The sequence below is a fragment of the Stegostoma tigrinum genome, chromosome 35 (genome assembly GCF_030684315.1).
Source record: "Stegostoma tigrinum isolate sSteTig4 chromosome 35, sSteTig4.hap1, whole genome shotgun sequence".
Taxonomy (NCBI): Eukaryota; Metazoa; Chordata; class Chondrichthyes; order Orectolobiformes; family Stegostomatidae; genus Stegostoma; species Stegostoma tigrinum.
The window spans coordinates 5,859,677-5,874,647 of NC_081388.1; the positions used below are offsets into that span (position 1 = coordinate 5,859,677).

At 43.7% G+C, this 14,971-nt stretch overlaps 1 protein-coding gene across 2 annotated transcripts in view; it reads right to left on the reverse strand.

Moving 5' to 3' along the window:
- Window positions 1-14,971, reverse strand: part of mcoln1a (mucolipin TRP cation channel 1a) — a 69,513-nt gene that overhangs the window by 30,519 nt on the left and 24,023 nt on the right. For both annotated transcript variants that reach the window (XM_059639864.1, XM_059639863.1), the window contains exons 2-3: window positions 11,520-11,740; window positions 1,881-2,048 (exon numbers count right to left, since the gene is read on the reverse strand). In XM_059639864.1, coding sequence (XP_059495847.1) covers window positions 1,881-2,048; window positions 11,520-11,740 — 389 coding nt within the window. The remainder of the gene's footprint in view (window positions 1-1,880; window positions 2,049-11,519; window positions 11,741-14,971) is intronic.

Consider the following 14,971-nt stretch of genomic DNA (forward strand, 5'->3'; position numbering starts at 1 on the left):
GGTGAAACTTAAACCATCAGCCTTGCAGGCCCAATCTACAAGCTGAAGCTGTTTAAATCATCCTGGTGCTGGAGAAGGATGCCAGCAATTTTGCATTAACGGTCTTGGGGTAGGGGTGGCTCAGGGAAAACACTCAGGATTCCAGCTCTGATTGAACATTCAACTCAACATTTACGCCATAATCCCATTATCAATATTCTCTGGGTTATCACTGATTAGAGATGCAACTGGATTTGCCACAAACACAGTGGCCACAAGAGTGGGTCAGCTCGGGATACTGCAGTAAGAAACTCATCTCCTGACTCCCCATAGCCAGTCTATCATCTGTAAAGCACAAGTCAGGAATGTGACGGAATACTCCCCGTCGGCTTGGACGAGGGCAGCTCGAACTAGACTCAAGCAGCTTGACACCATCCAGGACAAATCATCCCACTTATTTGGAATCACATCCAGAAATCTACTCCCTCCACCACCACTGATATTCAGAAGCAGCATTGTGTAGCATCTAAAAGATGCAACGTAAAATTTCAAAGGTGCTCAGTCGGCACCTTCCAAACCCACAAATCACTTCCTTCTAGTAGAAGGGCAGCAGATACATGGGAAGACCACCACCAAGCTCCCCACCAAGTCACTCAGCATCCTGACTTGGAAATATATTACTTTGTTCACTGTAACTGGGTCAAAATGCTGAACTCCCTCCCTAAGGGCATTGTGGGTCAACCCACAGCAGGGTGAGCTACTGCAGCTCACCATCACCTTTTCAAAGGCAATGAGGGACAGGCGATTAGTGCTGGCACAGCCAGCGATGCCCAAATACCATGGATGAATTAAGAAAACGTGCATCTCCAGAAGGGCATGTGTGAATACTGGGGGTAAGGACTGGATTGTACCCAGTAGGCATGCATAGCTCAATGACTAAGAGGAGTAAACAGTGCAGCAGGATTTTACTGGATAAAAAGATTTAAGATTTCTCTCAGGGAAACTGGCACTACAAACAAGATAGGGCAAGGCAGAATTTGAATTCTTCATTCAGATTTCCAGAGATTCTGCTTTTCATTCATGTTCATTTAATTACCACCTTCGACCAGGAACGTGCACCTTGAAGCTCTGCCATCCTCTCTGATGGGAGATAGCAGGAACTGCAGATTCTGAAGAATCTAAGATAACAAGGTGTGAAGCTGGATGAACACAGCAGGCCAAGCAGCAGAGGAGCAGGAAGGCTGACGTTTCAGGCCTAGACCATTTCTGAAGAAGGGTCTAGGCCCAAAACATCAGCGTCTCTGATGGGATATTTGTTTGCATCTTTCAGCTCCTTTCCCTTCATTGTCCCTCACTGGCCCTCTAAGACCAGCTGTATCATTGAATCTCTCGCCTTCCAAGACACCAAAGTCACTTTTCTCAACCAGTCTCTCTCAAAATCTATTACATTTTTTGCCCTTCTCCAGTTCTGATGAGATATCATGGACTTGAAATGTTAATTTTTGTTCTCTCCCGACACATGCTGTTGATTATTCCCAGCATTTTCTTCCTTGAAAGAAATTACCTGCTCGTTACCGTCTGAGACAGCTTGCTGCGTGCAAACAGGTTGGCCCTTCCTCATAGGACAATTACCTTTTAAAAATTACTTAGTTGTCTGCAACATGCACAAGGATGTCCTGAGCTCATGAACGAGCGTCTATACAAGCTCCTTTGTTCAACAACGTGCAATCTTGTGTTATTATTTTATAATATGGTGTATTTTTACCCTGTTCAACCCACAGGCTGAAATATCAATTTGCCTCCATAAGTTGCCACCAGAAAGTTCAATTTGGCAGGTTAATAGGAAGAGAAAACTGCAAACTATTCAAACCATAAGAAGAGGAAGAATGACAGCTACAAACCTGCTCAACAGTGTAGAAAATAGAATCATAGACATCCTTCTGTGTATACACAGCATAGGAATCATCCGACCCATCTGTGTAATCCTTCAGGAAGAGGTGCTTAAATGTCATTGTGTTTTCTTCTGTAAAATCCACCACCATTTGGTTACTCAACCCAAACAGGATCAACTGTGGAAAACAATTAAAGGAGGCATCAGAATCTAAACATTAACTTAACATTAATTTGGTATTCTAGCTTAGACTGCAGCTCAGTTGGCAGCATTCCATTGACGTTTGTGGGTTCAAATCCCATTCTTGGGGCTTGAGCACAAAACTAAAGGCTGACACTCCATTACTCCATAGTACCACGTCATATTGTCAGATTGCGCCACCTTTCAGATATGGCATTTAACAGAGGTCACCTTCTGTTCTCTCATAGGTGCGTAAAAAGAAAACTGTCCTTCAAAGGGCAGAGAGATCACGAGCTTTCTCATTAATTTTTCATTTTTCAAGCCAACATCAGTGACCAGACAACCTGGTTTTATATCACATTGCTCCATCAAATGGGCTACAGCAGTTCAGATAGGGAGCTCACTGCCACTTTCCCCGAGGCTAACTCAGGATTGACCCAGCCAGCAGCACCCATATCCAAGTGAATGAATTTCTACAACGTGGATCTTGCTATGTATTTCGTGCATTATAACTGTGACTATGCTTAAAGTATATAATTGCCTGCAAGGTGCTTTGGGGTGCCCCCATGGTCACAGAAGACTATATACCAAGTGGGACAATATCTAGTGGTTTCTTCACTGGACTATTAACCCTGAGGCCCAGGAAATATTCAGGGACCCGGGTTCAAGTCCTGCCATGGCAGATGGTGGAATTTGAAATCAAAAACCTGGAATGACAAATCTAATGACGGCCAGGGAATCACTGCCAATTGTCAGAAAATCCCATTTGGTTCAACAACAACTTTAGGGAAATAAACTGTTGTCCTTATCTGGTCTAGCCTCCACGTGACCCTACATCCAGAGAAATGTGATTGACTTTTGCCTGCCCTCTGGACAATTTGGGATAGGTGGTAATAGATGATGGTTTGGCCAGCAACACACCCTACATCCCACAAATAAGTAATACACGATTTATTTGTCTTTACAGGGAGCAAACTTCCACAGGTTTGTCATCCTAGGTGACGCACAGCCATGGCAGGAAGGTTGGCTATCGGGCAATGGTCCTGTACTCCTCTAGCCTAACACAACAGCACGTGCAATACATCATTGCTTCCCCACAGGGGAAGTTTGAAAATTGTTGTGACCCCTCAGTGAGAACAGAGGTGTCAGAGAGTAGGGGCCAAGGGAGCACACAGTAGCTGTTTTAATTCAGTCTACAACAGCTAACGCTGCCTGAACTTGCGATCTCACCAGGGCTCCCAACCTTCAACTTTTAGAAGCCCTGCAAGAATTGCGTCACCACCCTGAGCCAAAGAGAGAAGCAGACATCCTGGGGTCAACTTTATCATAGTCAACGGTTTCAAAGTTAATCTGATTAATTCGCCTCGTTGTTATCTTTCAGAACACACTGTACCCAAAGGAGTGGATGTGTGCTCCACAAGGCAGCACTAAATACTTTTTACATGGTTGCAATGGAACAAAAGGCACAATAATACTAAAGACTTTCACTCCAGAACGATCTGCACCCCTTGCCAACCAGGGACATGGGAACATCATCACCTGCAAGTTCCCCTCCAAGTCTCACACCATCCTGGCTTGAAATGATATCACTGTTTCTTCATTGTCACTGGGTCATCTGGAGTTGCCTCACAGTGCTGTGTCCCTACATCCCTCAGACTGCAATCATTCAAGAAAGCACCCCAATACCATTTTCTCAAGTGGCAATTTGTTTTGGGCAACAACCTCACCAGTTGGTGCACACATCCCACGAAAGAATGTTTTAAATCTCAAACAGTAACTTCTGCTCATCAGCACAAATTACCACAAGCAGTTGATTCGTGCAGTTTGATCAGTTTGTTTTTACAAACCATTGTTTCTAAACACCCAGTTTATGGCACTTTGACACATGACAAAAACACCTCAAAAGACTGTAGATATTGAAATACTGTCGCAGTGTGCAGTCAATGGTAACAGACTACAATATCACCCTCATAGAGGTCCCCATTTTACAGGATGCAGGAATGGAATGTAGAAAGGAAACTGGCAATGAACAATGCTACTCGTGAGATCAGTAATATGACAGCCCTGACAATCTTAAACGAATTTACTGCAATAAAAAGCTCTGGGAGTTTTGCCAGGTACCTGGTAATTACCCTGTTGCCAAGTTCCTGCTGTTATTAGCTGGGAAACAAGAGCAGCAATACAGCAGTGAATCACTGCAAATGGCTACTGAATCAGAAGGCACTTGAGACTTATGTTCCTGCTCCTTCTGACCCACAGGAAGGCAGCTCACTCATCCAACATTGCTGAAATAGCCCTGAATCAGGATTAACCACAGGTAGACAGGGAGAAGGCAGCATTTGGCACACTTGCCTTTACTGGTCAGTGTACAGAGTATAGGAGTTGGGATGTGTCATGTTGCAGCTGTACCGGACATTGGTTTGGGCCACTTACGGAATACTGCGTGCAATTCTGGTCTCCAGAGAGTGTAGGTTTGAGATGAGAGGGCAAAGATTTAAAAGGGATCTAAGGGGCAACTTCTTCCAAACAGAGGATGGTGTGTGTATGGGATGAGCTGCCAGAAGTGGGTGCAGGCGCTGGTACAAGTACAACATTTACATGTCATCTGGACGGGTATTTGAACAGGAAGGGTTTAGAGGGATATGGGCCAACTGCCAGCAAATGGGACTAGATTAATTTAGGACAGCTATTCGGCATGGATGAGCTGGTCCAAAGTGTCTGCTTCCATGCTGTATATCTCTATGACACTATTTGTGGCCCAGAGCGGGGTGGTAATGTCACTAATGATCCAGATGCTTTGCTAATTGCCCTGAGGCCAGGAATTCAAACCCAACCCACACTGGCTGGAAAGACAATACAACATCTGGACTGAACAGTGATTTGGAAACTGCAAGTAATCACCATAAAAACCCATCTGTGCTACTAATGTCCTTTTGGGAAGGAAGTATGCTATCCTTACCTGGTCTGGCCTACATGTGACTCCAGACCCAAAGCAACGTGGGTGACTCTGAACTGCTTTCAAGGGCAATTAGGATAGGCAAAAAAATGATGGCTTCAGTGATACCGATGGATAGGCACAAGTATACACTGAAATCTGCTGGCACACACCAAAAAAAAACAAGAATCATTGCCAAGATCTCGCAAGAAAAGGCAACTAAATCCTTTTGGGCAGAAGTTGGCCTCAGTCGGTCTATAGCCATGCTGACTAGAGTAGCCATTGGGCAGGACATGATGACTGGTATTCCTGATTAGCAAATTACAACGAGTAATTTGGCCTAGTGACCTCGATACCATTGTGTTTTTTTTATGCACTCATAGGACGGGGACATCACTGTCTGGGCCAGCATTTGTTTGCCCACCTTTTATTGCCCTTTGAGAAGGTGGGAATGAGCTGCCTTCTTGAACCGCTGTAGTCCATGTGCTATACGTATCCACCCAATGCCCTTTGTGAGAGAACTGCAGGTTTTTGACCCAGCGACAGTGAAGGAACATTGAAATATTTCCAAGTCAGGATGGTGAGCAGTTTGGAGGGGAATTTGCAAGGGGGTGGTGTTCCCATGTATCTGCTGCCATTGTACTTCTAGGTGGTGGTGGTCATGGGTTTGGGAGGTGCTGACTAGCTTTTGGCAAATTTCTGCAGTGCATCTCGTGGACAGTATGCCCTGCTGTGATTGAGCATCGTCAGTGGAGGATGTTACAGAATACGTATGTGAATTTTCACTTTTATTGTGTGTTCTTAATAAAACTGTAGCAGGAAATAATAGTAAATGATGTTCTGATTATTGTTTAGTTGGCTTCTTTAGTTATTTAACAAACACTTACCATATTTAATAAACATATTTGCTTGCACTACACATTGTTTGACAGCACTGTGTCCACACAACAGTTTACCCTCCTATTACCATTGACCTCATGTGCCAGTGCTCCTTGCAAGCACCATTCCCTTAAACACTAGCCACTTTTTTTTCAGGAAAATGCTGGCTACTACTTGTCTGAGACTGCTTGGAGCAGCTCACCCAGGTTCCTTCAACAGCACCTTCCAAAGCTGCAACCTCTGCCACTCAAAGGCACGGACAGTAAATAAAATGCACATACAAAATATAAGCAGGTGGCCCGTTGGCCCAGCAAGCCTACACCATCATTCAACTATATTATGATCGATCTTCTACCTCAATGCCATTCCCCCCCCCCCACACTTTTCCTCAATAAGAGTTATTTTTAAATATTAAAAATATATCAATCCCTGTTTTGAACATGGCCAATGGAGTCTCCACAGCCTCTGGGTTTCAGGATTCCCTCTGGGTGAAGAAAATCTTCATCTCAGTCCTAAACAGCCTGCCCCTTATCTTGAAACTGGGTCCTCAGCCAGGAGAGGTATCCTTGCTGCATCCAACCTGCTGACCCCTGTAAGGTTAATCTATGTCTCATTCAGATCCCCATCAACCCTAAATTTCAGACAGCACAGGACCAGACTCCTAACCTCTCATAAAACCATTCTTCCATCTCTGGGATTAGTCTAGTGAGCCTTGCTGGGTTTCTATAGCAAGTTCAGTTCTGATCTCCCTGCTATAGGGAGGATGTTGTTAAAACTGAAAGGGTTCAGAAAAGGACGTTGCCAGGCTTGGAGGGTTTGAACTATGGGGAGAGCCTGAATGGGCTGGGGCTATTTTCCCTGGAGCAACAGAGGCCAAGGGGGTGACCTTATAGAGGTTCATAATATCATGACGGGCATGGTTAGGGTGAATAAAGAGAGCAGTGCATGCGCGCGAGGGGGGCGCGCGGTGAGGGGGCACGAGAAGGGAGAGCCCTTCACACAGAGGACACTGTGGTTATGGAATGCGCTCAGAGGAGGTAGTGGATGCAGGTACAATTACAGCATTTAAAAGGCATCTGATGGGTCTATGAATAGGAAAGGTTTAGGGGTTTATGTTGTTAATGGGAAAACATCCCGAGTGCAGATCTCAGGGTGTTTCTATACTGTATTACTAATTATACCCTTCCTTACGTAAGGCGACCAAAACAGTACACAATACACCAGACATGGTAAAACAATGTTCTGTATGATTGCAACAACGCGCCTTCTCTCTTGTACTCACCAATATAATATTGCAATAACAAAGGCCAACACGCTACTTGCCAAACTCATTCCTGTTGCATCTGAACAAGGACACCAGGTTCCTTTGGATATCAACACTGCCCAATCTCTCACTATTTAAGTTATACTCTGCATTTCTGTTTTTTTCAAAGTTGATAACTTCACCTTCTTCCATCTGCCACATTCTTACCCCACTCACTCAGCCGGTCTCAATCTCCTTGAAACCCCTTTGCTTCCTGCTCACAACTCACATTCCCACATAGCTCTGCACCATCAACAGACTTGAGAAAATATTGCACATTTGGTGCCTACATACAAAGTTTGGGAATAACTGGGGACATGGATGCTTAGTAATTTGTACAGGACCTTACTGAAAGCCCCTTGAAAATCCAAATACATCACATTTACTGGTTTAGCCTTGCCTATTCTTCTAGTCACAGCCTCAAAAATCTCAACAGATTGAATCATGATTCAATATGATTCCCCTTTTCATAAACCCACGCTGTCTGTCTAACCCCACCACTATTTTTTAAAGTGTCCAGTTTGCAAATCACTTCCAGCATTTCTCCTGCTGACATCTGGCTGACATCTCTAGTTCCCAGTTTTCTGTCTCCCTCTTCTCATATTAGAGAGTGGGGTTACGCTTGGTTCCTTCCAGTATGATGAAACCAAAGAATTTTGGAAGATGGTCATCAATGCATCTATTAACTCTACAGCCACCTCATTCAACACACTACAACGTAACTCATCAGGACCAGGAGATTTCATAACTTTCAGTCCCATTAACTGTTACATACTACTTTCTTACTAATGCCAATTCCTCCCAGTTCTTGGCTGCTGTAGTAGACATTGCATCTTCCTCGTGAAGTCAGGAGGTAAAGTCATGGCTTGTTTTTTTCTGCCATTTTCCAATTCTCAATTTATAAATTCTCCTGGCTCTGCCAGTCATTGACCCACATTGGTCTGGGCAAATCTTTTCCTTTTTACAGACCTAAAAGGCTTTACAGTCAGTGTGGATGATTTTTTTGTTACTTTACTTCAATATTCCCTTCTTTTATCGATTTCTTGGTCCTCCTTCACCAAATTTTGAACGCATTCCAGGGCACACTTGCAACTTCCCCTCCAAACCACACACCAAGTTGACTTGAAACAATATTGCCACTCCTCAACCAAAGAGTAAAAATGCTGTAACTCTCTCCCTACCCACACTGTGGGTACAACTCCACCCTGTTGACTACAACAGTTCAAGGCAGAGGCCTACAACCACTTTCTTGAGCAATTAAGGTGGGGAAGTAAATGCTAGTCTCACTAGTGATGCCCACAGGCACAATTAAAATGTAGTATCCAGTCCCACACAGGGCAGGGCAGTGCATCTGAAATGTTCACAGTGTTGGTGTGCTTATCCAAGGAAGGATATATCTGCCACACAGAAGGGAATGCAATGGAGCTCCACCAGACTCATCACTGGCCAAGTCTCCTCAGCTGGGTGTCTCCCTAAGCACTATTTTAAAAGGGCAGGATGCAAGTCCTCACCAGAATCCTGGGCATTTGGCGATCAACTAAAAGACAAAAACCAAATTATCTGGTGATGACCAGACTGCTGTTTGTAAGAATTTGCTTGATACAAAGTGGCTGCTCTGTTTCTCACATTGCAATAGTCACTACCCATCAAAATTACTACACAGGATGCAAAGGGCATCGAGTGTAAGAATCACCACAGAAATGCAATGCTTTCCTGTAAGCTCCTTTCTTTAGATTTTGCAACATAATACATTTTTGTAATTAATTCCTCATGATGAGAACATATAACATTCAGTTAGCCAGAGCCTGACATTCAGGAAATAATCTCATTTCCTTAATCACTACAATCAAAGAATTCTTAAGGTCTTGAGCTTGCCTTCATTACTCAGACCTTTGAGTATAGGAGTTGGGCATCATGTTGAGGTTGTAAAGGATGTTGGTGAGGCCTCCCATGGAACACTGTGCGCAATTCTGGTCGGCCTATTACAGGGAGGACATTATCAAGTTGAAGGGGATTGAAAGAGTATTTACCAGAATGTTGCCAGGAATGGAAAGTTTGAGTTATAAAAAAAAAATGGCTGGACAGGCTGAGACCTTTTTTCACTGGAGTGAAGGAGGTTGAGGACTTTACAGAGGTTTATAAAATAATGAGGGGTATAGATAGCATTAATGACATGTCTTTTTCCTAGGATGGTGGATTTCAGGACCATGGGGCATTTTTTTTTTTTTAAGGTGAGAGGAGACAGGTTTAAAAAAGACAGGACAGGCAATTTTTTTTTTTACAAAGAGGGTTATTCGTGTGTGGAATGAGCTTCCTGAGGAAGTGGTGGATGTGGGTACAATTACAACATTTAAAAGACATTTGGATGAGTATGTGAATAGGAAAGGTTTGACAGGATATGGACCAGGAGCAGTCAGTTGGGACTAGTTTAGCTTGAGATTATGTTCAGCATGGACTGGTTGGACCGAAGGGTCTGTTTCCATGCTGTATGACTATGACTGAGAGTATGTGGGCATTAATGATTCAGGTGCTGCCTTGATTCGGGCCAGTAACTACCTGGATTTTTTTTTTAAAAATGAGCAGGCAAGATGTGGGATTTATCCCTAGTAACCTTTGGGAGGGAATTCCAGGATTTTGGACTCATTGATGCCAAAGAGACTTCAAATACCTGTCCAAGTCAGAACAATGCATGATAGTGATGGGAACTTAAGAGGTCTCCTCCTAAATGGAGGAAATAACATTTATAAACTTGCACATCTCATCAACATACAGACAAATAACAAGCTCAGCTGGAATAGCTTTTAATAAAGCTCTGTATGGGACACTGACAGCAAAGTCAAGAGCCCATGGGATCCAAAGAAATTTAGCATGTTGGATCTCCAGCTGTCTGGGTGGCAGGAAGCAGAGGGTGATGGTTGAGGAGTGTTATTCTGACTGGGGATTTGTGCCCAATGGGGTCCCACAGGGGTCAGTTTTGGGACTCTTGTTGTTTATGGTTTGTGTAACTGATTTAAACATGATTGTAGGATGGTTGATCACTATGTTTGCTGATGATACAAAAGTTGGTACAGGGAGGAAGACAATCTGTGACAATAAGATAATACAAATGAGTTGATCAGTGGCAAATGGAATTCAATGTGGATAAACTTGAGGTGATGCACTTGAGCAGGTCGAACAATACATGAAGAATGGTAGGATCCTGGGAAGTGCTGAGGAATAGAGGGACCTTGGTGTGCAGGTCTGTTTCCCTAAAGTATCAGAATAGACTGATAAAGTGGCTAAGGAGGCATATGGAATGCTTGATTTTATTAGCCAAAGCATTAAAATTTATGTGCAGAGAGGTTATACTGGAATTGTATAAAATGTTGGTTTGGCCACACAAGAATATTGTGTGCAATTATAGAAGGGGTGTGACAGCACTGGAGAGGGTGCAGAGGAGATTTATCAGGATGTTGCCTGGGGCTGGAGGGTTTCAGTTATGAAGAGATTGGATAGACTGGGGCTGTTTTCCTTGGAGCAGCAGAGATTGCGAGGGTACATGACTGAGATATAAAGTCATGAGGGGCATGGATGGGGTAGACAGGAAGAAGTTTCCCCCTTGATGGGAGATCAATGACCAAGGGGCATAGCTTTAAGGTGAGGGGCTGTAGGTTTAGAGGAGATGTGAGGAAAACCTTTGTCACCTAGAGGGTGATGGGAATCTGGAGCTCAATGCACATTAGGATGGGAGGGGCAGAAACCCTCAAAACATTTAAATAGTATTTAGATGTGCACTTGTGTTCCAATATATATAAGACTACAGAGGAAGCGTCTGAAAATGGGATTAGAATATTATTTGGTTGGTTTTGGTTGGCACGGATGTGATGGTCCCTTTTCTGTGCTATATATCTATGACTCTAGTAGTGAATACCCTACAAGTATTCAGAGCATCAAGTTCCTTTACTAAATTCTGTCACAGGGTGTCAACATTGTTGGCAAGGCCAGAATTATTTGCCTACTCCGAACTGCCCTTGAGGCTTATTAAGAGTTATTGCCATTGCTGAGAGTCTGGAGTCACATGTAGATCAGACTAGTTAAGAACAGCAGGTTATCTTCCTAAAGTGAACCAGTCGGGTACTTATGGCAAGTTACAGGACTTTAGGTTCTTTTTTCTTAAATAAACTGAATTTAAATTCTAGCTAGGGTGAAATTTGAAGTCATGTCCCTGCAGTATTACCCTGAGTCTCTGGGTTACTAATCTACTAATATTACCAGTAAACTCTCCTCTTTTTTTAATCACAGCCTCCTCCAGAGTCCGTGTCTCTTCTGTTCCAATCTCACACACAACAGATTTCTCCAAGGTTACTCCTTACCTGCACTGTGACTACGATGAGCTTCAATATTTGTACGAAAAGTTTGAAGGGTTTTCGGCCTTTTGCTCGGAACTTATCACAGGGACTCATGAAGAAATATTTTAGTTTCCTCCTCAGTTCTTCCTCTTGCTCCTGGGATGGAAGGGAGCGCCGAGGGCCCAGGTCATGGACACTGCCCTGGGAGCCATAGCTGTTCACCGGAGCCAGCAGCTTTGCAGTTTCTGAATGAGGCACAGAGAGGAAAAGTGCTAATCAGGATTTGGAGTTACACTTGCAGTCAAGCAGCAAACATTTTTTTTTCCTGAAGAAGGGTCCAGACCCAAAACTTCAGCATTCCTGCTCCTTTGATGCTGCATGGCCTGCTGTGTTCATCCAGCTCCACAACGTGTAATCTCAAACATTAGTGTTTGTAGTTCAATCCAACTTCCAGCCTCCCACCACCTTTTGGGTGCCATTGTGTAAGCAGAGACACTTTTAAGGCAGGGGTGGATACGTTCTTGACGAGTAAGGGAGGAGTGACAGCTATCCGACCATGGAATAACATGGAATAACCAGAACAGTCACGAACTAAATGGCAGAGCAGACCCGAGGCATATTCCTACTGTACGTAGGTGACTCTCCCCTTCACCCCTGCTCAGAGGAAACAGTTCCCAGATATCACCATCACCTCTGCTTGTGCCATAAGCCACATCACAACAGTACAAATCAAATTGCTTTCTAAAGTCACTAACAGGACCTCATGTGGTATCCGAGTCCAAAGCACCTTCTTCACCTGAATAGTTAAAGATGGAGGGCTTCCACTTGAGGGGGAGGACAGGGGTTTTCACAGTCCCCTCATTAACACTCCTTCTTCAACGAATACTAATACAACTCCCAGTCACTCAGTGTACTGCTGTTTGACAGTCATTACCAGCAAAGTGACTAAGCCATGAAAGAAACAGCTCACACGCTGGGTCCAATGTACCATAAAGGTAAGGAGCTATGAGTAATCATGCAGCTGATTGTGCCATGCTTGCAGACATGCTCACTGTCCCTCCCAGGCATCCCACTTTAATAAAAAATGTTTTGCTTGAAAAAAAAAACAGGAGGAGGCATCAGACATTCAGTCCCTCTAGCTTGCCCACTATTCAAGAAGATCATAGACTCAGTTGGATCATGTACTCACCTTTGCTCCCATGCTCTCTCAATTCAATGGCATTGAAACATCTGCCAATCTTAGCTTTGTGCGTATTGGCGAGTGAGTAGTGACAGTCCTCTGGGATGGTGAATTCCCAGGTGCACAACTCTAACAGTGAGGTCATTTCTCCCCATCTCAGGGGGCACAGCTTCAAGGTAAGGACTGAGGATTTAAAGGAGATGTGCGGGAAAACATTTTCACCTCAGGGGGTTGGGAATGGGAATTGGAATTTGGAGCTCACTCTGCAAGGGTGGGACAGGCATAAAGCATCATCACAACCAGAAGGTGCTGTTTGTCATGTGCAGAGCGCAGATACTCTACAAAACAGTTTGAGTCTACGTTTGGTCTCAGTGGTGTACAGGAGCCACATCGGGAGCTGATGCAGTAAACCAAGTTTACCAGGATGTTGCTGGGTATGGAAGGTTGGAGTTGTAAAGAAAGGCTGGATAGGCTGAGACTTTCTTCAGTGGAGAGTAGGAGGTTGAGAGGTGACCTGATAGAAGTTTATAAAATAATGCAGAGGTATAGATAGAGCTGATAGTAGTTGTCTTTTCCCTAAGATGGGGAATTTCAAGATTGTGGAACATATTTTTAAGGTGAGGGGAAAGAGATTTTAAAAAAGATATGAGGCTTTTTTTTTTAAAAAACAGAGGGTGGTCTGCGTGTGGAATGAATTTGCTGATGAAGTAGTGGACGCAGGTACAAATACAACATTTAAAAGACATTTGGAAGGACACATGAATAGGAAAGGTTTGGACAGATGTGGACCAGGAGCAGGCAGGTGGGACTAGTTTCACTTGGGATTATGTTCGGCATGGACTAGTTGGACCGAGAGGTCTTATTTCCACGCAGTACGACTATGCTATGACATTGAAGTAGTATTCAGATGTGCACTTATGTTGGCATGGCATGTAAATTCATGGGGCAAGTGTCGGAAATTGAGATTAAAATAGTTAGCTAGTTGTTTTTGACCAGCAAAGGGCCTTTACTCGTGCTATATAACTGTGATTCTAATAGTGAATAAATGACCAATCCCTTCAGAGGCCACAACCCTTCAAGCAACACTTGTCACAAACAAACATCTCAATGTAGTGTCATGAAGTATGCCGGAAGCCCGAACACAAACTTGGAGCAAAGCTCATAAGTAAAAGGGGATTCTAAAAGTAGGAAAAATACGCAGAACAGAGGATTTTCTCAGACATCGTACTTGCTCAGGGTTAAAGGATAGAACTGCATACCTAAAGCTAATATTTAGTCAGATATCATGCTGCTATACACTTGATTACAGAGATACCAATGAGGAAACTGTGCGTTAATTTTTAGTCACAAGAACAACAATTATTGTAATCAGATTCCCTCCCATTTCCTAGGTATCAAACTACTCCCTGTCCTTAAGCAGATTTAAGAACCCGCATTCATACACCAATTAAAAGCAATGAATTCCAAAATGTTGCAGATATAGTATATAGCAAGACATCAGCGTCTCCTATATATTGACTGCACTTAGCATCACATGAGAGCAGCGAGTGAGGCCCAGGGCTGGAGCTCAGCTGTGAGGTTCACCAGGTTCAATATGCTGTTATCACTGTATCCAGGCTGTCAAAGACCAGACATTTTAGCAGCTGCAGAATCTCAAGGAGAATGAAGAGATGCTAACATAGCATTAACATCACTGCATTAGGAATCCACAGGCCCAGGTTAAAAATGTGAAAACAGCAGTTCAAATCCCATCACAGCCCCGATGAGATTTAAATTTGATTAATAAATCTAGAGATTGAAAGCTAATAGTGGTTATCATAACAACAACAAAAATAGAACAAAATCTGTTTCACACATCCTTTATGGAAGGAAATCTGCTGCCCTCATCTGGTCTGACCAACAAGACTTCAGACCTACAGCAATGCGGCTGACTTAACTACCGTCTTAAATCATAGAATCAGAAGAATTCCTACAGTGTGGAAGCAGGCCATGCAGCCCATCAAGTCCATACCAGCTCTCCAAAGGGCATCCCATTCAGACAAACCTCGCCAACCTATCCCTGTAACCATGCATTTTCCAATGACTAACCCACGTAACCTACACATCCCTGGACACTATGGGCAATTTAGCATGGCCAATCCAACCTAACTTGCACATCTTTGGACTGCAGGAGGAAACCAGAACACCCAGTGTAAACCCACACAGACACAGGGACAACATGCAAACTCCACACAGGCAGTCACCCGAGGATGGAATTGAACCTGGGACCCTGACGCTACAAGGCAACAGTGCTAAA